Below are 26,444 nucleotides of genomic sequence, written 5' to 3' on the forward strand. Positions count from 1 at the left end.
TCACACTGTGTGATTGTCACTCGCATGAACGAGCACCGATTTGCCTGTGATTTCGGGCATTTGTCGGCGATTTCTCAAAACCTGTCGGCGAGTCAAAATCGGGGCTAAAATCATGCAGTCTGAACTAGGCATTAGGTGTATGACATGGGGGGGGGGGGTACATATCTGAGGGCCACTGCCATTAGGGTTAGGCGTCAGAAAGGGGAAAATGCACTAAGGATAGTGACCTTAGGGTTAGTGCGTGTTGTGGTGTGGGGCTAGTTCTACAGTGTCCGAGGGGTCTATGATGTAGGTCCAGACCATCAACAGGGTCACTGAGGGCTAAGTTTAGGTTTGAGTAAAAGGAAGATGTCCAAAAAGGGAAGAAAAAGAGGAAGTTTAAAGAAGAAACTGAGAAAATTAGTCTAGGTCTCATTAAGACCTCTCGGATAAAGCGTGTCTAATTTTTTTATCCAAGATCACTCCGCTTTAAGTCTTTCTCTGAGGGTCCAATGGGAATTAGCTCCCAACGGTGAAACTCTGAGTGATGGCAAGCCATGTATTAAAAAATGCTTGACCACATGTCTTCTTTTTTTCTACCTTATATTATACGTGTGTTGATACACTCTTTGTAGCAGTGCATTCTTTGTTTGTCCAACATATTGTTTGTGGCACTTGCTACACGATAGAAGATAGATACAATTACTCACGGTGGAGGACATATTGTTTTGTGTTTAAAAAATGAATTTTGTTGTCTAGTTTTGTACTATTCTCCTGAAAACCAGATGTTTGTATGCTCCAGATCTTGATTTAGATTGTGATGATGGGACTTTTCTACTCACGAGGGTATCCAGAATGTTATTGTTTCTTTTAAATGCGGTTATTGGTCTGTGATCCTGTAGAAATTGGGGGTCCTTGATGAATTTTTCAAAATTCACTTTTTTGTTGAGTTGTTTGCTGTTGTGAGAATAGAATGACACAGGTGGGATAATTTTGTTTTTGGTATGTACCTTTTTGGTGGGATAGAGAATGAATTGATTGAATTTAACATGTATTCTTCTGAGATAACTTCTGGAGTAATTTCTTTTCTCTAGTACTTTAAAAAGGGTTTTAACTGCTGTGTCAAATTCAGTTTTCTGGGAGCAAATACGGTGGAATCTATATAGTTGTGATTTTAAAATTCCTTTAAACGTGTGGTGGATGGAAACTAGTTCTATGGAAGAGACAGTGCGTATCGGTCTAATTTGTTGTGTGTTTCAAATTGTGGTCCTTTGTATGTAACAATGTCTAGAAAATTAACCTGTGTTGTACTGTGTTCGTATTTGACTGTGATTGGGATCGGGGTACTGTATCATACACTCCTCAACCGATTTCATCTCTTTGATTTCTAGAACCGTTTGGGGGTAAATTGGGGATGAAAGTGCCGTGTAATGTTCTTTGACCTGGAGTTGTCTTTCTCCCTCCTACAGATAGTCTCTCTTGTCCATTAAAACCACAGCATTACCTTTATATGCTGGTTTGATGATTAAATCCTGGTTCTTTTTAAGCTCTTTTACAGCTCTTTTTTTTCACCAGAAGAAAGGTTTTGTGTTTCAGGAATGTTCTAATTGAGATGATTGTAAGCGTAATAGTCTGCACGGACAATTGAGAGTATCTGTGGTGTTAAACCACTCGGACGGTTTAGTGAAAGGGAATTTTTTGTTTCTGATTCTTTTTGCCTTCAAAAAAGGTTTCTAATTTGACTCGTCTGTGATAATTTTGGAGGTCTGTCAGCAACTCTAATTTTTGTGTTTTATTATTTTGGGAGGTTGGCTGTCCCAGAAGTCCAGTGTACTCCATCTCTCTCAACCTCAAACTGGTCAGTGGACAGTGCCTCCAAGGAGTTTAGGTTAGATTTAATGTAGTCATTTATGTCCACCAGCAACTTCTGTTCATCTGGGGTCAAAAGGTCACAGTAGTTGATGATTGGGATGTAAATTTCAGTATGCGGCAATCTGTTCCTGGCTCGGCGGTAAGCTCTGTGTACCTCCTTACTTGCCATCATAAAGCATCTCTGTTTTCTGTTGTTTATCGCGTCAAGGGCGATCATCGCCTTTTCGACCAGATTCTCGGCATGCTGAAACTTCGCAACCCGGAAGCTATCTACTTGGAGATCCGGAATGTTGTAGGGAGGAATTCGAGACCCCAATGACTACATATTTCTTTTTAAGGTTTAAGCTCCAGTCAATCTGTTTGCGTTCTGTGTTAATATGTCTACAGGGTCTTTGCGCCGACCAAGGTGTTGTTGGAATTTCCGGGGCCCCGTGGGTCTTTGTTGGTGTTTGAGGAACTGCAGCGACCTCTTTAGGAAGCTTGGATTTGATGCACAGGCACCTTTTTTGTCCTGTGCATTCTTTTCAATCTGTCCCATATCCTTTCCGGTTTCATCCTGATTCGGTGCTGCCCCTTCTTGGGACCCAGCTATTGAATTAGCTGTTTACATAGAGAACTGATACTCCAGGGAATCATCCGAAAACATAATCGGAGAAGACACCGTTCTAGTGTACTCTGAGTAGAGTTTAGATTCTCTGCCCGAGCCCGAGCCCGGACTTGACCCGACTCGACCCGTGGGCCGGGTCGATATTTCCTGCCACTATCTTCGGGCCGGGCCGGGCCGGGTTGGGCGGGGCCATGATCAAGCATTTGTGTGTGTTTTATTTTTTTTTTTTTTAAATCATTACTTAATTAGGATAATTGGGTGGAGAGCTATGCCATAATTATAAATATTATACGAATATTTTAGCAAAGTCTGCCTGAGCAACACGTGAGGTGTAGGTCTACAAAGTTGCGCAAGTTGCAACGCGTGTCATGCGCAGCAACGCTCTAGCTCCCGCGACTCCTCCACTGGCACACATAACACCGGGCCAGCTGTGCTGAATTGTGTATGTGTATAGCTTAAGTGCAACATGGAGCTTGAAGACGTACAGACAAATTAAAACGGGGGAATTAACTTTGAGCTAGTTTGGAGGAAAGTCGGAGATATGGAAACATTTTCAACAAGTCGTGGGCAGTGACAACATATGTGTCGGCTTTGTGAAGTGCATTAAGTGCTACGTTTTATAATAGGCTTTAAAATATTTATTTTCTTTAAAAATATTCTAAAACTTATATGTATTAAATATGCCATCCAAAGTTAATTACTTCTTCATTTTCTGTGTTTATCATTGTTCACGTTTTTTAGGCTATTTTTTTCATTCGGATCTATTTGCGATCCATTCTGAATAAACAAACAATGCAGTTTACATGCTTCGTCCTTGTTGCATTTTTCAATAAGATATGTCTAAACTAATTTCTGTAGTTCAAACAACTTAGAATTGTAGTTGAGAACGTCTGTTATAACGGCTCACGTATTAAAAAATAGTCGGGTTTAAATCGGGCTCGGGCTCATAATTACAGTTAATGTGTCGGACCGGTTCGGGCTCGGACACAAGGTGCACGGGCTCGGGTAGGATCGGGTTTAATTTTTTGGGCCCGATCTAAGCTTTAACTCTGAGTGTTTTTTCTCGGTGTTAGTTGGGACTGATGTATTGGGAGCGTTAGTTTCCTCATTGGAAACTACCTCCTGCACCATATTGGTGATTGTGTCCTGGACATCGGTTTGGATGTCCAGTGGAAGAAAAGAAGAAAGTGTCGTGACCTGTTCTGTGGCCGACCCTATCTCAGTGTTCACTGGTTGAGCATTAGATGTTTCAGTCTGCTCTTCCACGTTAATAAGCGGTTTTGTAAGGATCCTCCTGGGTTTCCTTGAGGCCCTGGGGGATCTAGGTCTGATAGGGGTCGGCTGCAGAACTGGTCTGGGTTCTGGAGGGGGAAACTCCAAGTCAAAAGACCAGTCACCTCTATTAGGTGGGGTGGTCTGTCTAGGAGAAGTTTGCACTAAGACATGGGTCACTCCCTTTTTGGGTCTCACTGTCTGTGTGGTAGGATCTGATATCTGGGGAGCTTCTGTTACAGTCGCTTGAGACAGTCTTTCCTTGTCTCTTCTGTCAAAATCATTACATAACTCTGTCAGAGTCACTTCAACTAAAGTCTCATAATGCTCCTCAAGAATCTGTTGAGTAGTTTAAGCCCAAATTTTGTCATTTCCCTCAAGGAGATTTTTTGTCCTTTCATTGGGCATAGCTGGTTTGACAGAGTCAGTCAGGTGTTTGGTCAGGCATTTGAAATTGACAGGACTGTTATTTGTCACTTTTGTAGTGACTTTCTCAAGAGTCTTGGAGGCACCGGAGTGTAATCATTTCTGTTTTGATTGTTTCTTTTTTGATTGTTTCTTTTTTTATTGTTTGTGTTATTTTGTTGATCAAAATATCTTTGTGTTTTCTTTCTTTTGGTGAAAGGACGTTTTGGTCCGTCTCTATTAATGATCCTGGGAGCTTGTTGGATCCTGATGTCCCTGTGTGCTGTGTTGTAAAAGGTATCAGGATATGAGTTTCTATTAACTTGGATGCTGCATGCTTTCCTGTATCCATTGTTGGACTTTCAAATAGTCCTATGCGTGTTCAAAAATGGTTCAGGAGTCAATCTATCAAAGTTTAAAAGTTTTATTCAAGCTCAGCAAATAGGAGAAGTCAAGAGTATCTAACAGCGCTGGAGAAGAACTCTGTGTGTTTCCGAGTTCCTCTGAATTCTCTTTCAGAAACACTCCCTTATATGTCACAGTTGTCTGCTATCTATTGACGTCTTCTGTGTATCTTCTCTTGACTGCTGGCATCTGAAGCAGATGTTTCTTTCCACCACCCATACACAGCTCATACCTCCTGTTAGCAACTTTCAAAAGTATCTGTTCTTATCTTATGCAGGCCATAACAGGACGTGTTATCCTCAGCAGTCTGCAACATTTCTCTGCACTGTGCACATAATTTTTCAATTAACCCTTTCAGTCAGTTTCACAGTGATTAGCACTCTATAGTTTAATTATTAAAGCCTTCTTATGCAATGGAAAATATATAAAACATATTCAAACTGAAAAGTACCACAAATCCCTCTCTTGGCCTCTGAAAGAGGCCACATCCCATAACATAAACATAAAAATCTTCTACAATGCCTGTTAATAAAACTGTTTTTTTTTTTTTTTTTTTTTCAAAGTCTAATATGTTCAGACGAGCCTAGGTCGAAAACCTCAGTGAGGAAAGACACCTAGGCGGCCCCCTAGTTGGCGTATGGGCAGCCACCACATGTTCGTCTGACACATCATATCAGACTGTCAAGATACATCAACACTTTACCCTAGCCTACATTGCATACAGATGAAGTTACAAAATAAATGTCCCTATAAATGCCCTAAAATGCCAGTGTGCTCAGACAGGACTGGGCCGAAAACCCCCACGGGGAAAAGACGCCCAGTCGGTCCCCTAATTTGCAATTGGGCGACCACAACATGTCAGCTGAGACAATCACACTGAAAGTATCTAAGCTAAACATCTCTATAAATTCTTTCCCTGCTCAAAATATCTACTTGACATTTGGTTATAACACACAATATATGATGAATCAGCATCTGCAAGAAAGCACAATTAATAGAGAGAGACAACATTCACAAGTTACACTCCTCCTCCTCTTCTTCTTCTTCTGCAGGGGGATATCAACAAGGGCATTGTGTAAGGAGGTGGAGCTCCATCCTTCCTTTCAATTGCAGCCACTATCACCCTGTTACACAATGACCTGATGCACAGGATGCAGCAGCATCCACAAGTTACTATTATAGCCACAAAAGTAGCAAGAGAGACTAGAATGGATGTGATCATGGTTTTATATTTTCCAAACACATTGGTTAGCCAATCATCAAAGGGGTTATCTATACCAGAGTGTTCTGCCATTGTTTTAGAGAGAGTTTTCAATCCCTCCAGGGCCCGCGTTACTGACCCATCTGGGGCGGTATTGTTTGGGATAAACATACAACAAAAATCTTGGAACATTGCACAAGTCGAACGTATAGGATGTGGTTGAATCTTTGGTGTAGTTTAGCTCAATCCCTCCATGTTTCTTTAAACATGAATCTTTCGTTATTGGTCTTTTATACCTTAAGTGGTTTGTAGTCTGAGTCTCACTTCCTATAGCTCTCTCATACCTGGTCAGGGTCTTTTCCTGTATGTGTATGTGTTTGTGTGTCACCTGTATCCTCCCTCTCTTGGACCTGTGAAGCAAGGTCCACTCTGGTGTCCTCCAAGGATCTGGACGGCTGATCCGCCGGACAACACTGACTCAGGTGGTACCACGTATCACCTTTTCCTGCAAGACTAACACAGTGAGAAGTGCGTGCAGTTACCTTCAGTGGAGCAGTCCAACGATGTTCTCTCCATTTGCTCTTGATTGTTTGTAGGAATATGTCAATTTTATCTGTGCACAGATTTTAGCCAATTCACGAATTTGTGTTCTGGGGCAGCAATGTCAAAACTCAGAGAGAAGGGACGTCACATCTGGCTCTGTTTATGTCCATATCTGCATCCTCATTCAATGGTAGGTCAATTCTTTGGGAATGACCAGTGCACTCAATAATAGCCACTTTGCTAGGTAGCGTTATGGCTTCTGAGAGCTCTCTTGCTTCTTTCTCATGAGTAATTGGCCGGCCGGACGAGGTTGTGAATCCACATCTGACCCACACAGGCAGCTCCACATGGGCCGCGGAAACTGCGTATGCTGAATCAGAGTAGATGTTTGCTGTTTTACCCTCAGAGTGTCTCAATGCATTGATCAATGCTAACAGTTCTGCTTTCTGTGCTGACTGTTTCCCCACCAGGGGTTCTGCTTTTACTGTCACAAATTTGTCACCCTGCAATTCAACCACAGCAAATCCTGCTTTCAATGTTCCATCATCTGCTCTGTGGCAGCTACCATCAGTAAAAAGCGTGATAGGGTGGTCTGTTTCAGGAAGTGAGGTGGCCGTCAAGCCCTCTCTACTGCTTTGTCAATAAAATGTACTGCGTACCTTTTCCACTTTGCATCATCACTGCCTGGTACATCAGGGGACTGTTCCATTGCTTGAGTCACACCAGCTGGGGCTCCATGTAGCACTGCTGCCCTGAAAATTCTATTAGTGATAGGGTTAGACATAGGATTTTCATCTAACTCTTTTTCTCTTTTTGCATGGGTTCGCCTCTGTAATAGCCCCACTTCCTCTTTTCTGTGTCTCTGAACTGCCTCTTGTGCTCTTTTTTCTTTTACACCCACTTTCTGAAACAGAGACCCCCTCTTTTCCATACATTCATCACCAAAATGCTCAATCATTTCATGTTTACAAGTTTCTAATTCTAGCATGCGTGTTTTCATGTCTTTTGGATCAGTTTGGGTTTTTACAATTTCAATCATTTTATCCCACTGTTGTCCGAGCGTAGGACAATCATACTCCGTACATTCCCTATCGAATTCACCCTCCATGACGTCTTTTATGGTCTGCCCGCTCCCTATTCTGTCCCTCAATATGCGGCGTCACACAGACGAATTTTTAAACCGCCACACAGAGGAATTTCTTAGACCGCCACACAGACGAATATTTCTTAAACCGCCACACAGACGAATAATTTAGACCGCCACATAGCCGAATAATTTAGACCGCCACATAGACGAATAATTTAGACCGCCACATAGACGAATATTTTAGACCGCCACATAGACGAATAATTTAGACCGCCACATAGACGAATAATTTAGACCGCCACATAGACGAATATTTCTTAAACCGCCACACAGACGAATAATTTAGACCGCCACATAGACTAATAATTTAGACCGCCACATAGACAAATAATTTAGACCACCACATAGACGAATATTTTAGACCGCCACATAGACGAATATTTTAGACCGCCACATAGACTAATATTTTAGACCGCCACACAGACGAATATTTCTTAAACCGCCACACAGACGAATGCTTCAAATCGCCACACAGACGAATAAATTCTTAAACAATTGACTACCTCAGTCAGGGAGAGGTCTTTGAAGGTTTTGAGCCAGTACCAACCTCGTCAGGTGTGGAGTTCTTCAAAACCCCTGACTCTTTTATTTAGTTTCGAATCTTTCCTCACACAGAATATAGTTTCCTCACACAGTATTTATTTTCCTTTTACTGTTGATTTCTCCACTGACATCAGAAAATAGTCCAAATTCAACACTTCATTTAGAATAATCAATCGCAGAATTTAATTAAAAAGGTTTCTGCTTACCTTTTGATTATGAGCCGGCTCTTTGTGTTGAATTCAGATATTTCCCTTTGTCCTAAAAACTCCTTTTACCATCACGTCGGAGGTCACCAAATTGTTGGACTTTCAAATAGTCCTATGCGTGTTCAAAAATGGTTCAGGAGTCAATCTATCAAAGTTTAAAAGTTTTATTCAAGCTCAGCAAATAGGAGAAATCAAGAGTATCTAACAGCGCTGGAGAAGAACGTCTCTAGGTTACGTATGTAACCCTAGTTCCCTGAGAAGGGAACGAGACACCGCGTCCCCTAGGGGTCGCTATTGGGGAACGCTGCAGCGTGACTCGTGTCTGAAAAACTCCAATGAACTCCAAAAACTCCATGAAATGGCCGGCGACAGCGTATGACGTCACTGCGGCGCGCACGTCGCTGCTGGTACGTCACTACCGGGCAACACAGTATAAAGAGTCGCCGAAGTAAACATACAGCCGCTTCACTGTCTGAAGCTTCTCGTCCGAGGCATGGTAAGAAGCGTAGGGGACGCGGTGTCTCGTTCCCTTCTCAGGGAACTAGGGTTACATACGTAACCTAGAGACGTTCCCTTCCGAGGGAACTCTCACCGCGTCCCCTAGGGGTCGCTATTGGGGAACGGTATACCAACGTCTCCATGCTGAGGGGAGTGCATAGTAGCGAGCACTAAGTGTAAATTCTGTGAAGAATTATCCCTATAGGACGAGGTGACAGCTGTCAGAACGTAACCTCCCCGGCCAAAGCCTGAGCTGTTACTCACTTACCTGAATGGGTCAAAGGACCCAGAGCACAGCTCAGGTTGGAATCGGAGATTCCTCCTACTTAGACTTAACTAGAACAGGAACTGCCAGTACTACTGAGTCTAGTTCCCTCAGTGAACTGACTCAGAAATAGCGACTAACAGGCCTGTCCCAAGACAGAGACCGTTCTAGCAGGGGTTATCCTCAGATAACGCACCCTGGATAACAGATGGTCAGGAGATATCTGAGGTGATATCGAGTGAAGTTGGGCCCAGGGAGACCAGGGTTTTAAACCAACTCAAAAAATGGGAACGAGTACCGCGTAACCCATACCGTATAGGATTTTAGAAAGAACCCAAAAACTTGGTGGGAACTTACCACTTATGTGGATTTTAGGAAGTGCACAAAGATCCCGTGCGCACTTACCACTATTGTGGACTTCAGAAAGTGCCTAGGGTTTAGCGTGGGACACTTATACTAAAGCTCCATATTTGTCATAGGATGACAAGAATTAAAATAGGGGAGGAACCCTCCCTGTTAAGAGAGGGGAGCAATGCTACACCCCAATCAGGACAGACAGTCCGCAAACTGTTAGTCGACTGATGAAATCATGGAGCTACTGACCATCATGATAGTGGACGCAGACAGCGGACAGACCCCTAACCCCGACTTGCAGGGAGGAACCTCCGTCCTTAAAAAGGGCAATGCTCTGAAGGGACCCTTTAGTGTAAAGGGGAGCATACTAGACCCAGTCCACATGGATGCCTGCTAGGAGAAGGTGGTGCTCAGGAATTACCCTTCCTCGGAAGGGGAGCATACTCATCCCACTAGGAGCCGTGCTCAAATCATAAAGCCTGAAGGGGAGGTGACACTCAACCCGGAAGTCAGGCGCAGACAGGCTCCTAACCCTGATTAACAGAGAGGAAAACCCGCCTGCCAGGAGGCAGCGCTCGGATTTTACCCTTCCTCAGAAGGGGAGCTTACTCCTCCTGCCAGGAGCAGCGCTCGAGAGGAACCCTTTCTCAAAAGGGGAGCAATCATACCTGACTCAGGAAGCCTGATGACAGATTCTACCCAAACAGAGGGGAATTTGTCCACACGACAGTGGTGCTACTGACGAACCTTGAATTAAGGTGAGCTGCTGTCGTTGAAGAGCTCTGAGAGGACCCTTTCCGCGGAAAGGGGAGATACTAAAGTTACTTAAAGTTCCTGAGAAGGGAGCTCCTGGATAGTCATGGTGACAGACTCCTAACCCTGAAGGCCAGGGAGGAACGTCCGTCCTGACGAGGGGCGCTCATAGGGGACCCTTTCCTCGGAAAGGGGAGAGCCCAGCTCATGCGTGAGGCCTGAAGACTGAGAATCAGCCTGGACAAGAAGGACAGGCCCCTAACCCAGATGGACCGGGTGGAGAACCTGGCTCTGTCAGCGAGAAACAGTACTCTAAATAAACCCCTTCCGCAGAAAGGGGAGTACTACCTTGGAGAATCGACCCTGCCCTCGGGCTAAAAGGGGGATCGACAGACCCCAGTCTAGGTGGACTTATGTTCCTGTCTCAACGGGACATAAATCCCCCGGAGCAGGAACTTATGAGGATAGACTCCTAACCCTGAAGGCCAGGGAGGAACGCCCATCCCGCCGAGGGGGCGCTCGTTAGGGACCCTTCCCTTGGGAAGGGGAGAGCCCAGCTCGAGTGTGAGCCTGAAGAGTGAGAATCAGCCTGGACAAGAGGGACAGGCTCCTAATCCAGATGAACCGGGGAGAAAACCTGGCTTGTCAGTGAGAAGCGGTACTCTGAATAAACCCTTTCCGCGGAAAGGGGAGTACTACTTTAGTTACTGGAGAACTGAGAAATTGTTCCTCGGAGACAAAACTCAGGAGGTGCTGGAAAGAACCTTCGGCTGATAAGATCACTTCACAGGATCTTAAGTCCACAGAGAGAGTCTGGAAGAGGAATTCTCAGAAAAAAGGCCTGCAAAGGACAAATGTTAAACATGCCAAGGGCAATCCTAAGAAGGAAACTTAGGGAGCTTACCTTGAAGAGGACCTAAGTCCTATGTCTAACATATGCTGAGAGGGTGGTTTACCGCATGACCTGTGGCATGGATAGGACGAACACTGCCATAACCATAACCCATAGGATCAGAGGGGGAGCATCCGCCGTGAACTCATGTTTTTCTCTGAAAAGCAAAAACACAACACACAGGCCTGAGACAGTATTACGTTCCTTTTCTTTATTAAAAGAAAAATATGGATCGTACTCACCCATTAGTGACCTGCATTTAACTCCAACTTAAACAAAACCTGTTAAAGGAGTAAAATCCAGACCATCGGTTAATGGAGGTTCTTATGGGACATAAGAACCGCTGCGTGCAGGGAGCTCATGTTGTAGGGCTCGGACCTGGGCCTTCATGGAGTGAAGGACTCAAAGGCAGTGATCTACCTAGCCCAAATCACGTAAATCCAGAAAAGCCAATAAGCCTGGAAAAAACTAACAGATCAGTGAAAGACCTCCGGTTAGTCCTCCTGAAAACAGCCCAAACCAGCAGAGTGGGCTGTCTATTTAAACCCTAGCAGGGGAGACAGCACCATCTAGGCAAGAGCTTAAAAGAACTACTTTTATGTTTCCAAACAAAAAGTAATCAGTAAGCCCACACACAGATATCCGCAGATATCTGTATGTGTAGGAAGGACTACCAGAGGTAAAAACTGACTGAAAGCCTCCAGCCCTAAAGTAGGAAGCGTTAACATACAGCTAGCCTCAGACAGCTGTAGTTAATAAGACTGTTCTGCCATGATCTGCATAATATCATGGTCGAACTAGTCTAGGAAAATCTCTCCCCTTTATATGCACACATATACGCATATATAACATGCATATGTATATACATATACATGCACATACATATTTTATGGCAGTAAATTAACTCCACAATCGCGACGCGCAGCACATATGCGGCTCCCGCGGGAGCTAAACAAACTCCGCCCAGACGCCAAATTCCCTCGGGAATAAAACGAGCAAGGAGCCGCTGGCGACGCCGCGAATGCGTCTGTTAATGCCGCGAGAGGCAAACACTCATGCAAAATTAGGAACAGAGAAACTCACCTCCCTCCTTTGCGTACTGCATTTTCGCAATAAGCCCATTAGTCCCTCGGGAGCTGAACGAGCTGTAATTTACCACACCCACGTAGCAAAGAGTCGTAGCAAGTGGGTATGAGAGCGTGCCTCTCGTTACAAACAAGCAATGAATGCACCGATCGCATTCTACTCTTTCAAGAGGTAATCTTGCTTGCGTTCTCCCCTCACAGCTCGGGCAGTGTGAAAGTGCGGATATCAGATTACCACACACGTCACAAGCAGGCCTCCGGTGAGAGAATATGCACTCCTAGACAAAGAGAATGCTGAAGACAGCGAAGAGGCTGTATGTTTACTTCGGCGACTCTTTATACTGTGTCGCCGGTAGTGACATACCAGCAGCGACGTGCGCGCCGCAGTGACGTCATATGCTGTCGCCGGCCATTTCATGGAGTTTTTCTATGCATTCTTCAGACACGAGTCACGCTGCAGCGTTCCCCAATAGCGACCCCTAGGGGACGCGGTGAGAGTTCCCTCGGAAGGGAACTCTGTGTGTTTCCGAGTTCCTCTGAATTCTCTTTCAGAAACACTCCCTTATATGTCACAGTTGTCTGCTATCTATTGACGTCTTCCGTGTATCTTCTCTTGACTGCTGGCGTCTGAAGCAGATGTTTCTTTCCACCACCCATACACAGCTCATACCTCCTGTTAGCAACTTTCAAAAGTATCTGTTCTTATCTTATGCAGGCCATAACAGGACGTGTTATCCTCAGCAGTCTGCAACATTTCTCTGCACTGTGCACATAATTTTTCAATTAACCCATTCAGAGAGTGTCACAGTGGTTAGCCCTCTATAGTTTAATTATTAAAGCCTTCTTATGCAATGGAAAATATATAAAACATATTCAAACTGAAAAGTACCACACCATCTCTGCTGCTGTACATCTCTGGTCCAGGTGGTATTGGTTCAGAGATTGTGTGATCTTCCTGAGCTAACACTTCGTACTCAGGAGGATATTCAGGTTCCTCTGGCTCCCTGTAAAGGTCACTTTCCCTATCAGCTGCTTTCATTCTCCTTATTTCCGCTCTTCTTTTGTTTCTACTGCTGGTTCTGTTATTTTTACAACTAGGAGGAGGACCTGTTTCAAGGTTGTTGTGTGTTTGTTCTGTCCAGTTTGTGTAATTGGGAGTTGTTCTAGCTAAAACGTTGCTACATGTCCAATTCTGTGTTAATTGTCTTTGTTGTGTTTGTCTTGGTTTGTATCGTGTATTAATGAAAGTTCTCTCACATGGAAAAAAGTCATCACGTGGAAAAGAATCATAACGTGGAAAAGAGTCATCTCGTGGAAAGGATTCATCACATGGAAAGGAGTCAACATGTGCAAAGAAGTCATTTTGGTTAGACAGAAAATTTCTTTTTTCTGTTTCTGTTGATTTCCTATAGACCAGCCGGTCTAGATGGGAAGCCACTACGGAGAGATTTAGACCTAAATCTAAATTGTCTACGTAGAAATGGATAATTATAATAATGACGATCACCTGGAACGTGTCAGAGAAATCAGTTAATTCTCAGCACATAGAGACCCTTTCACCTAGATATCACACTATAGAGACTGTGTCTGTTCCCCGAGCAAAAAAATACAAAAAACGCCTGAATCAAATCAAGACTACCAATTCAATTGATGTTCAACAAATAAAAAATGTATATGATACAGAGAAACAATTGATAAAGCTTGGCTTATTGACAGAGGTGTCAAGTAACGAAGTACAAATACTTCGTTACCTTACTTAAGTAGAATTTTTGGGTATCTATACTTTACTGGAGTAATTATTTTTCAGCCTACTTTTTACTTCTACTCCTTACATTTTCAAGCAATTATCTGTACTTTCTACTTCTTACATTTTAAAAATAGACTCGTTACTCCTATTTTTTTCGGCTCAGTTGTGTTCATTCATGTCATGTTCAAAAAAGAAAAAAAAAAAAAACTATCCAGATAAATTGCGCCATTCACATGAATTTGTGAATTTGGTTGTGGTTGGATGAGAAGTATAAACATATCCCATTCCGACACACTATTGGTTTGTACGCGATCCATCACACCTGCACGTGACACAAATCACGTCACACTCCAGCAGGGATGTACTGGCCATCGGGGAGAACCGGGACATTGCCGGTGGGCCAGTGGAGTAGTGGGCCGATCGCCGAAGCGAGGCAGACCTCCTCCATATTAAGCGCTATTTTAAATGACATTCGAAACTGCAAATAGCCCAAATGTGTGAAGCGGCGGGATCAGTCACCCGCACAGCGCTGACGAACGTAAGCTGCGCTTCCACCACCATGTAAAGTGATAAACAGCGCAAGTTGCTTGACGCATTCAGATTTAAAAAGAGTTGTGTTAGGCAGTTGTGTGATATGAGAACATTAAAGGTTCTGTAGGTTCTGCTGGGCTGCTGAAAACAGCTGCATGATGAGGTAAAGTGATAAATGCCAATTCATAATTACTGTCATTTTATGACAAATTTTATTGTTTATTAAATAATAAACAATAAAATTTGTCATAAAATGACAGTAAATTATGAATAAAAATTACAGTAAATTATGAATAAAAAATAGCTATTGTAATGTTTTCTTGTGACGATATCGTACTAATACTTGTCAGTTAATATCTGGATTTTAAGCAAAAATTTCTTCCTTTTTAAATGTTAAGTTGTAATTCATTTTAATTGGAGAAAAATGTTAATTCAGTAAGAGCCTGATTAAGGATAAATATCAGTGCCTTATATAAATGAGGTGTTTACTATACATATTAAATTTCTTAAAGGGACAGTTCACCCAAAAATAAAAATTGTCATTATACTGTATACAACATCATGTAATTTTAATCCTGTATGAACTCCTTCATTCTTCTGTGGTACATAAAGGAAGATACTCTGAGAAATTCAAAAAATTTGTCTTTAGTATACTGTAAATCAATAGAGTAGAATTTTGAGTAGAAATCAATAAATGAATATGTTTGGTTACATTCTACAAAATGTATTTTGTGTTCTACAAAAGTAAGTAATTTTTACAGAATTTATTAGCATGTCCTGCATTCTAGCTCAAAATCTGTGCTTTACTGCATGTATTTCTATGTGACAAAAATGCATTATTCATTTGTTGCATTTGAATTCAGTATCAATCATTATTTGATTCTGTCCTGTTTTATTCATACATGTATTTACTTCAATTAAAGGCCCTATAACCCAAACAAAACTCACGGGGGAACTTGTGGGGTGGATTTGTCCACGGCCAAATTTTAACCCCAGTCCAGCCCTGCACTCCAGCAAGGATATAGCCAGTGTCCGGGTCGTTACTCAAAAAAGATGATTTCTCTCAAGTTATTATTTCTCCACTACTAGCTTATTTATCAAACGGGTGCTTTCTCTTCATCCTCTGCAAATGAAGCTACAGTAGGTAGTTTGGTAGAGGGATGTTTGAATAAATTAGCGTTTGCGATTGACAACGCGATTGACAATGTTGTGATAACACAATACTTATAGTCAGCAACTAATCATCATATCTTCTGCTCCATGAAACATGTTAATGCTTAGTAGTACACATTTATGGGTCTTTAATGTATTTGCATTGTAATAAAATGCTTTTATTTTCATTGGGCATATATGTGGCTGAAACAGGTAGCCTAGTGCATCCCAATTTTTTTAACATTAACATTTTAATATAACATAGTCACTATGGCCTTTAGAAATGTTTTTTGGGGAGGTGGGGTAGTGCACAATAGGCCCCTGTGGCGCGGCCCAATCTTTTGTCCTTAATGGTATTTTTTTCTATACATTACTTTTACTTTTTTACTTTAAGTAGTTTTAAAACCAGTACTTTTATACTTTTACTTGAGTAAAAAGCTTGAGTTGATACTTCAACTTCTACAAAAGTCTTTTTAAATCCTAGTATCTATACTTCTACTTGAGTAATGAATGTGAATACTTTTGACACCACTGCTTATTGAATATCAGGTCCCTTTCTACGAAAGCACTTTTTGTAAATGATATGATCACTGATCATAAGCTAGATGTGCTCTGTTTGACAGAAACCTGGCTAAAACCAGACGATTACATTATTTTAAACGAGTCCACCCCCCAAGATTACTGTTATAAACATGAACCGCGTCTAAAAGGTAAAGGGGGAGGTGTTTCTACTATTTATAGCAATATTCTCAATGTCTCTCAGAGAAAGGGCTTCAAATATAACTCGTTGAAGTAATGGTGCTTCATATAGCATTATCCAGAGAAACAAGTGCTAATGATAAATCCGCCGTAATGTTTGTACTAGCTACAGTTTACAGGCCACCAGGGCACCATACTTTATTAAAGAATTTGCTGATTTTCTATCCGAGTTGGTGTTGGCCGCAGATAAAGTCTTAATAGTGGGTGATTTTAACATCCATGTTGATAATGAAAAAGATGCATTAGGAACAGCATTTATAGATATTCTGAACTCAATTGGGGTTAGACAACACGTGTCAGGTCCTACTCATTGCCGAAATCATACTCTAGATTCAATACTGTCACATGGAATTGATGTTAATGGTGTTGAAATTCTGCAGAAAAGCGATGATATCTCAGATCATTATCTAGTCTCTTGTATACTCCAGATAGCTAAAACTGTAAATTCAACTCCTTGCTACAAGTTAGAGCTTAGATCGGGCCCAAAAAATGAAACACCGATCCTACCCGAGCCCGTGCACCTGGTGTCCGAGCCCGACCCGGTCCGACACATTAACTGTAATTATGAGCCCGAGCCCGATTTAAACCCGACTATTTTTTAATACGTGAGCCGTTATAACAGACGTTCTCAACTACAATTATAAGTTGTTTGAACTACAGAAATAAGTTTAGATTTATCTTAATGAAAAATGCAACAAGGACGAAGCATGTAAACTGCAATGTTTGTTTATTAAGAATGGATCGCAAATAGATCCGAATGAAAAAAAAAAGCCTAAAAAACGTGAACAATGATAAACACAGAAAATGAACAAGTAATTAACTTTGGATGGCATATTTAATAAATATGATACGTTTTAGAATATTTTTAAACAAAATAAATATTTTAAAGCCTATTATAAAATGTAGTGCAAAACAGCTTCATGAACTAGATTTTTAATGATCTAAAACATTCAAAACGAACAAGAAAGAACTTGACCTAGTCTATAGGCATATAGCAAAATCAATATAAATCGAATAATTTGAAAACACAACAAATAGGCCTATTTTGATATTTTCAAATTTAGGCATTAGTGCAAAAACGCGGAGTCACATCGAGGGACAATGGGGATGGGTTAATGATGCAGGGTAGGCTACAATGATTACACTCCAATAATAATAATAATAAAAAAAAAAAATAACAAACAAAATTAACAGAGTAACATCTGATTTAGACTAAATAAAAAGTCTTATTAAACTGAGGTGATTCAAACACTCCAGGCTGACGGCACGTCTGATGGCAGCCTCCTGCCTGTGTATGAGCCTGTAGATGAAGTGTGGGGAATTGATTAGGCCAAGGTTATATGCTGCCTGTTATAGGCCTATACATATAATGTAACCATTTTATAATAGCATATTAATCACAAAGTTATAGCCTACTTACATGGCTCTACATGTTGTCATGCAAGAACAAGATTGCGTCCACAGTAGCTGGTTTCAGAGCGGTCCTCCTCTGCTCTATTGTCCGGCCAGCTGCGCTAAACACCCGCTCGCTGCTGCTGCTGCTTGCTGGAATGCAGAGGACGGATCTTGCCAGTCTGGCTAGTTTTGGGTAGATCAATTCGTTGACTTTCCACCATTTCAGTAGGTCCCTGTCGTCATCCATGGTATGCCTCTGTGAATTGTACACGGTCACTTCATCCTCCTCTGGTTCGTTATCCTCGTCTTGGTTCTCCCACTCTGCAAAGTCGGAGTCTGTCCTGGGCCTGGCTGGTGGTGGTGTAAAGCCAGTACTGCCAGCCGCAGCAGCATCTTCATCCATAGGCAAGAGTAGGGTGCGAACGTGGGTATGTACTTCAGATATCTCTTCAGGAGACATCATCCTCAATTTGTTGAATTTTGGCCAGAGGAAAAGAGCAACTTTGTGCAGCATGTTCACCTTGATTTTTTGCAATATGAACTCGGCATGTCTCTGGCGCACAAAGGCTTGCTGCGGAGAGTCGGTGGGAGAGGGTTCGCAATGTTTCTTCAGTTTCTCAATCCAAAGGCAGACCAGATTTATGGTTGTATATTTATCGCCCTCCAGCTCTCTCTGGGCATTATAGAATGGCTCCAAAAAGGTGACCAGAAAGCTCAATAAGTCGGGTGCAATATTTTGGATGCGCTCAAGCTTACCGCGGGTCTCCAGCTTCTCCCATAGCTCTGGGAATATGTCCTGCACTGACTTGAGTGTGAGGTAAACTGTGCTAAATCGTGTTTCCCCCATCTGTAGCACTGTCTTCGATAATTGCGCAGCCAGGCCAGAATGTTTCAGATACCTCACGAGTCCTTTAGCAGCAGATATAGTCTCTCCTATATCTGGCGCGTTGTCGGACAGTGCATCGGCATGCAGACTGTGGCGAAGGACGGTATTAATTAGGTGATCAAGACAAGAAAGCCTCCTATATGGTTCCAGGGCTTTGATTATGTTGCTGCCTTCATCTGTTACCCACACTATTCGGCTGAGGGAGCTAGGGTCAAGGCCAAATTTGTTAACCAGGAGGCGCACTATCTCGCGTCTGATATTTTTTCCTGTTTTAGCATCCTCCACGGGAAACATTGCTGTGGTGAGAGTTTTACCAACCAATGTATAATCGTCAGTGATATAATGGCACGTTATTGCGATGTAACTGATCTTTTTGTAGTCGTCCGTCCACAACTCGGTGCTCATCCCTACATCTCCATTCTTCAGAGCATCTTTGAGCGTCTGTGCTAGAACTTCCCTCCTCTCATCGGCCTTTTCTAGGCAAGCTTTGGAAACGGTGCTATGGTGAGGCAGGATTGACTGGGCCGATACACGGCCATATGTACCGCCAATATTAATAAGTTCTTGAGCTAGCGCCTGGAAGCCGTGGCCACTTAAAACGTAAAATGGCCTTATGTCCTTGCAGCAAAATTCAATGCATTTCTCAGTGAGGGCTTGCCTTGCTCTCAGGGGTATGCTTGGAGAAGTAACAAAAGAGGTCATCGAAGGCTGACTATCATCCTTTCTGCCATGGCAAGCCTGCTTCATGTGTCTGTTCATCGTGGAAGTCCCCGTTTTTTTGCTATCATAAGCTAGCAGCGTGCCGCACTTAATGCACTTCACAAAGCCGACACATAGGTTGTCACTGCCCACGACTTTATGAAAATATTTCCATACCTCCGACTTTCCTCCAAACTTGGTCAAAGTTAATTCCCCCGTTTTAATTTTTTTCTGAACTTCTTCAAGCTCCATGTTGCACTTGACTTAAGCTTAGACAATACAGCACAGCTGGCGCGGTGTTATGTGTGCCAGTGGAGGAGACGCTGTCGCGGGAACTAGAGCGTTGCTGCGCATGACACGCGTTGCAAATTCATATAATATGTATAATTATGGCATAGCTCTCCACCCAATTTATAATTAAGTAATAATAAAAAATAAAAAATAAAAAAATAAAAAAAAAACACACACACACACAAAATGCTTGATCATGGCCCCGCCCAACCCGGCCCGGCCCGGCCCGGCCCGGCCCGAATATAGTGGCAGGAAATATCGGCCCGACCCGGCCCACGGGTCGGGTCGGGTCAAGTCTGGGCTCGGGCTCGGGCAGAGAATCTAAACTCTACTACAAGTACCGTAGAACCATCACATCTACTACAAAAGACTGCTTTGTAAGTAATCTTCCTGACTTATCTGAATTCCTCAGCATATCCAATAGCTCAGAAAAACTTGATGATGTAATAGAAACTATGGAATCACTCTTTTCTAGCACTTTAGATACAGTTGCAGTTTAGATACAGTTGCAAAAAGATTAAGAAAAACAGTGTAACGCCGTGGTATAACGATCACACTTGCGCCCTTAAGAGAAAAGCACGAAAAATGGAACGCAGCTGGAGGAAAACAAAACTAGAGGTTTTGAAGATCAGGAGACTGAGTGAATCTTCATCAGATCTTGATTGAGATGTTACTGTGTGTCGCTGCGTTCATCAATCACTGGAGTTTTATACAGATTTCAGGATCGTCATTAGAAGATAAAATATGCAAAGGATGTAAGCAGTTACAGGAATTTGTCCAGATATACAGCGACTCTAATCCAATCAGCAGAACTATAGACTCATTATCACAGAGATCACCTTCAGCCTCTGCATTCATATTTAACTCAGATATTGATCAGAAACAAAGACGCCAATTAAAGAAATGAGGCAGAAACATCAACAGCCAATAAAGACAAAAGATGACACTTACCATCATTTCACATTCATATTCACACACTCCTGAAGCTAAATATATTCATTTTATATAAATGTAAATGCCATTTCTCTTTCTGGTCAACACAATGGAAACAGGGACAGGAAAACCAAATATAGGCATTAAAGAACACCAGGACAAACTAAGACAAGGAGCACATAGTAAAAACAAAAACACACACAAGGACAGTTCATAGGTGTGACAATCATTGCTGTAAAAGACACACTTATATGGGTTGAAATAAAATTATTGCTTAGGAAATTAAGCAGAAATGTTTAATTGTAAATGAATCTCTTTTCCTTTAGGTGTGTGTGAATACAAATGTAAAATGAGACTGTTACCTTTTATCTGTAGTGCTCTTGATGTTTCGGCCTCATTTCTTTAATTGTTGTGATTGTTAATGCTAATGAAGACTTGAGTTGTGTGTGAATGTGTCTTTCCCTGATCTCTGTGATCATGAGTGCTATAGTTCTGCTGATTGTTTTATAGCTGCTGAAACGCCAGAGTCTGAGCGACTGAACTAGAACTGATCACATGCTTTAAATACTGTGTTTAAGTAAGAACAGCCTCCTGAAATCTGTCTAAAACTCCAGTGATTGAGTGTTTTAGTCAGTCTGGATGACTGCAGCGACACACAGTAACATCTCAATCAAGAGTCTCCTGATCTTCATTTTCCTGCAGGTGTATTAAAGGTATTTTGTTTTCAAAACATTTAACTTCACTAAAATAATTCCACTAATACAACATGGCTTTTTTTCTGAAAGATGTACTTCTAGTTAATGTTTCTAATTAACAGTTTATTGTGTCTTGTATTTATTACCCAAACGTTTCACTGTTAATAAAAGGAGATATGGAGTGAACTGAATATGTTGGCATATTTTTGCAAATTAACGAAATGAAAAGGGAATAAAAAAGTAATCAATGAACCATATTCCTTTACACTGCAAAAAAAAAAAAAAAAAAAAAAAGTATTTAAAACCAAAACACCATTAAAAAACATTACCACTGAAATAGAAAAGATCAAATACAGACCATATTATCATTTCCATCCAATCCTTACAGAAGATTTGTTCATTTTCAGTGTGGATCTGTTATTAATGACTTTTGTTTGTAAATGCATTTCCAAAACTGAAATTTTAATATTTTACTTGTTTATATTATATTCATATTTTAGCACAGATTATATACCAATTTAAAAAAAAGCAATAATACTCTGGGGAAACGTAAGTCTTATGGTAAATAGAAACTGACACAAATATATTTTTGTGTCCTCATTTGCCTCAATAGCAAAATAAAAATAAAAACCCTGACAGTGTTTCAGTAACTTTCCAAAACAGGATTAAATAACTAAATAAACAAACAAACAAAATAACAAGAGATTGATTACAATAGTCCAAAGAGTGATAGATTAAATTTCCCATCACACCTCCTTTGTAACAGTTAAACAGCAGCATGAACTAGTTTAAAGGTCCACTGAAGCGCCTTGAAACACGCAGCGTTATTCTATGTGGTGACGTACTTTTAACTGAAACAAAAACATATCGCCCAGCCCCGCCCACTAATTTTGAATAGCCAATAGCGTTCCATTAATATCTGCTCGGGCCAGAGCCGTTGAGCTCGGTAAAGCCGCATTTGTAAGCTTATGACAGCCCCAGACTAATAAATTACCGCACAGATTCAATATGAAACTTGCTAAAACGAAATAGAGATTATTATCATGCTGAGGCTGTGTAGTTTAATACATGCCGACCCACATATGAGCGCTTATGATCTCCTCCGCGTCTTTGTGTAGGGGGCGGGACACTAGGGACTCTAGCGAGTATTTGATTGGACAGAACGTTTGATTAGAAACTGAAGTGCACGGTGATATCATCCAAATCCTTGATCCATATAGGCGGAAGTGACGAGACTGTAAGTTTTGAATGCCCATATCTTGTAAATGCGAATTTTGTCTTTGTTTTGCAGCACACTAGCTTATAGATAACCTTAAGGCTAATATATAATACTAATATTCATACTAAAGGCCAAAAAACTTTAATTTTGATTTCAGGGGGACTTTAATGTGAATTTATTGAATTTATAAGGTATATCAAAATAAAACAAAGTGTTATAAATGTACATAAAAAAATAGACAATAATATTGATAGATTCACGATGTTAGTAACTTTAGAAAAGCATCATCATATGGGTAAGAAATTCTATTCTATAATCAACATTTATATTATGTATATTTGTGATTATAGAGAGCAGTGCACCAATGGGACTTTTATTTTGCTCCGATGATGTGACGCAATAAAGCTGCGCGCGATCCTCATCTGTCGTGAGCATAGACTGAGTCGCCTGAAGAAAGGTTTGTGGTTTTAAAGTTTTTAAACCAATGGATATTGTTGCATCAATAAAGCGTTTTTACAAGCTATGTAAAAGAAATCATAATTATTCAATTTAACGTTGTAATGTTTTAGTGTTACTGAAGACGTTAGCCTTTAGTAACAGAGAAGATGCGTCTCATTTCTCTCTCTATATCATGAATTGTTGGAGCCATTTCTTTTTCTATTTTTTCATTGAATGGACTGATTTAATAATTTGAATACAATTTAGTTTGTTTAATTTGTTAATTATAATTATTTGTGTTTATTTGATTATTTGTTTTGAATGTAACGAGTTTGTGTATTGGGGACTTTTATTATTTAATGACGACTCTGCATTTAGGGCAGGTGAGGAGTAGGTGGAGCGAGAGTAAGGGGAGCGGACACAATTTTTAGACCGTGTGGTCCGCGGGTTTGAAAGATCGGAGCTAATGTTTTAGCAACTGAATGTTCAGCACTATGTTTTGGTGAAAATAAAGCAAAGAAAAAGATTAACCATGGACTGGCGCGTCGATTAATTCGCCCCCCTCTGGATAGTGGCTCATCTCTGCTGTGCCGCAACATTTAAGTCTAAAAATTGTCCGCAAAGACGCGGACTCGGATCACGCTAAACACGACCAGCTGGCTGTTGATGCGGATGTCTTCTGCTGGACTGCATGGACGGATTATTCAGCGAACGAATAACGGAAGACCTGACTTCATTGAGACGCGGTTTGACTGTGCTGTGCCGTGAGTAGCCATTCGGCAGGTTTACTTTGAATTATGCTGGCTTTGGAGTGGCTATGGACGTGTCGTTAAGCGTTAAGCTTTTACGATCTGATACGAGGTGAAATGAAGGCTGTTTGTGAACCGTGGAAGTTTTAAAGTACGATTTTCGGCACATGTGCACATGTTTTGAATTTTGATGGCGACGATGGCTATTGGAAGGAGTCCTGCGAGTTGTTTTAAAGTTGTCTGATATAGGCAAAAGGTTTAAGCCAATGCGAGTGGTTGATGCAAGAACTCAAGCTTGATTCTCATTCGAGCAGAATATGCAAAGCGGTTGTGAATAGCAAGTGTTTATGATGACTGAGACTGATGTATTGAAATGGCAATGGAGAGTTTTAAATCACTTAGTGCTTCGCGTAGATGAAAACTTGGGGCCTGCACAAGAAGAATGAATGAATTGAAGGCTTTGATGGCTGATGGGAGCAATTTTTATAAAGTGGATGAACTTCATCTTGAATTTCAGAAGGCTCTGGATGAATTTTATCAAGTGCACGAGTCTGTACAATTGCTTTTATCTGATGAAGTCAAAGAGAATGAAAGGATTGACTGGTTTGAGCCAAAGAAGTTTACCTTTACTGAGTTCCTGAATGAGTTAGGGTTGTGGAAAAAGAAGCAGTCTGATCCACAGACTCTGGTTGATCCTTCTGATAGTGTGTCTAACGTTTCAAGAACTTCAAAAGGATCAAGCAAATCTAAAACCAGTTCAATTATGTCAGCTCGTGTGAAAGTTGCAGCCGAAAAAGCAGCTTTACTTGCTCGTGCTGAAGCTCTTAAAAGGAAGCATGCACTTGAGTTGGAAAAGGCTCATCTGGAATCCAAGATGGAAGCTCTTACATTACAGTCTGAAATCGATGCTGCAAATGCGAAGTTAAAGGTGTCGGAGATGTCCGAAGCAAGTTCACTGCAAAGTTCTCACTCATCTGCTAAATTAAGAGATGCTATGAATGAATATGTGGATAAAGCTGAAGAAAAATCGACTTTGATTGTTGATTCTGAATCATCTCCCCTGCATTTTAAACAATTCCTAAGACACCACTTCAAAGGATGGTTCATGGAACTCGATTTACATCAAGACCTACTGCTAACCAGGCAGCAACTACACCTATAACTATGACTGCACAAAGTGACCAGCAGCATGACGCAGCTAATAATACCAACATTGCCAGTGTTGACTTTGGTCCTGTTTTACAAAGACAAAGCGATCTGGCTGATTTACTTGTGAGCCAGCAGAAACAAGCTTCACTTCCTGTAAGGGAGATTCCAGTATTCAGCGGTGATCCTCTGGAATATAGACCTTTTATGAGATCTTTTATTCACAATATTGAGGAGAAAACGGATAACAATCAGGAGCGATTGTATTATCTGGAACAGTTCACGGCAGGTGAACCTAAGGAACTTGTTCAAAGTTGTCTTTACATGAACGCTAACAGAGGTTATGCAGAAGCCAAACGTCTTTTAAAGCATCATTTTGGAGATGAATTCAAGCTGGCTAGTGCATACATGGAGAAAGCTCTGAAATGGGGTAACATTCGCTCTGATGATGGAAAAGCGTTGCATAGTTATGCAGTCTATCTTAGAGGATGTTGCAATGCAGTACAAGACCTGGTAGACCTTGCAGAGTTGAATTTGCCATTTAATCTAAAATTGATTGTTTCTAGACTTCCGTACAAGCTAAGAGAAAAGTGGAGAGCTACCGCCTGTGATATTCTGGAACGCACTCAAAGAAGGCCAATCTTTTCTGACTTGGTAGCTTTCATTGAGAAACAAGCTACGATTTTTCTTGATCCAGTCTTTGGAGAAATTCAAGATCCAAAAGCAAATTCTTACATTAAGAAAACATCCACTGAACCTCCTATGCAAAAATCTTCTTGTAGGAAAAGTTTTGTCACTACAGTTTCTTCTGTTGAAACATCAAAGCAGAATTGTCAACCAAATCATCAATACGATGCTAATGTTGCTTTTAATGTTCCCTGCCTGTTTTGTCATTCTGATCATTCAATGAATTCTTGTGTCAAAATGGTGGACGAGCCGCACAAGGATAAAATTGATTTCTTAAGAACGAATGGTCTTTGTTTTGCTTGTCTTAAAAAAGGCCATCTAACAAAAGCTTGTAAAAAGCGTTTGACTTGTCGAATCTGTTCCAAAAAGCATCCAACAGTGCTGCATATCAAAAATGCTTCATCTTATGGAGGCTCACCTAATTCATTGATTGATGTGCACAAGAAAGATTATGATGATGCTAAGAAAGCTAACTCCAGCAGACCTGTTACTATGGCTGTTGTAGCTACTGAGCATACAGGGGCCGGTTCAGTTGAATGCAAACTTGCGATTGTTCCAGTGAAAATAAAAGCCACCAAAGGTAGTAGAGTTCTTCAAACGTATGCTTTCTTAGATCCTGGAAGTTCGGCCACATTCTGTACAGAGAGTTTGATGAGACGGTTGAACATGGCTGGCAAACGAATTGAGATCCTGCTTAAAACAATGGGACAGGAAAAGCCTGTCAAAACTTTTCATCTGAGTGGTTTGGAAGTAAGTGGGCTGGACAGTGACTACTTCATAGAATTGCCTGAAGTCTTTACACAAAGTTCCATTCCGGTTAGCCAGGAGAATATACCAAGGGAAGAGGACATAAAGAAATGGCCGTATCTGAAAGATGTTCGACTGTGTTCCATAGAAGCAGATGTTGATCTGTTGATTGGGGTCAATATCCCAAAAGCGATGGAACCCTTGAGGATTATTAACAGCCAAAAGGATGGTCCCTATGCGGTCCAGACATGTTTAGGATGGCTTGTTAATGGTCCACTGAGTGGTAACTCATCCACAGATGTACAGGGACGACCATTTGTGTCTTCTAATAGAATCTCAGTGG

The 26,444-nt window shown here is 41.4% G+C and overlaps 1 protein-coding gene across 1 annotated transcript in view; it reads left to right on the forward strand.

Annotated features, from left to right (window-relative positions):
- The window catches only part of LOC141326010 (uncharacterized), a 295,299-nt gene that overhangs the window by 90,307 nt on the left and 178,548 nt on the right, over positions 1-26,444 (forward strand). The window contains 2 exon segments of the mRNA XM_073834721.1: positions 24,039-24,467; positions 25,724-26,384. Coding sequence (XP_073690822.1) covers positions 24,039-24,467; positions 25,724-26,384 — 1,090 coding nt within the window.

Source organism: Garra rufa, chromosome 2, assembly GCF_049309525.1.
Source record: "Garra rufa chromosome 2, GarRuf1.0, whole genome shotgun sequence".
NCBI lineage: Eukaryota > Metazoa > Chordata > Actinopteri > Cypriniformes > Cyprinidae > Garra > Garra rufa.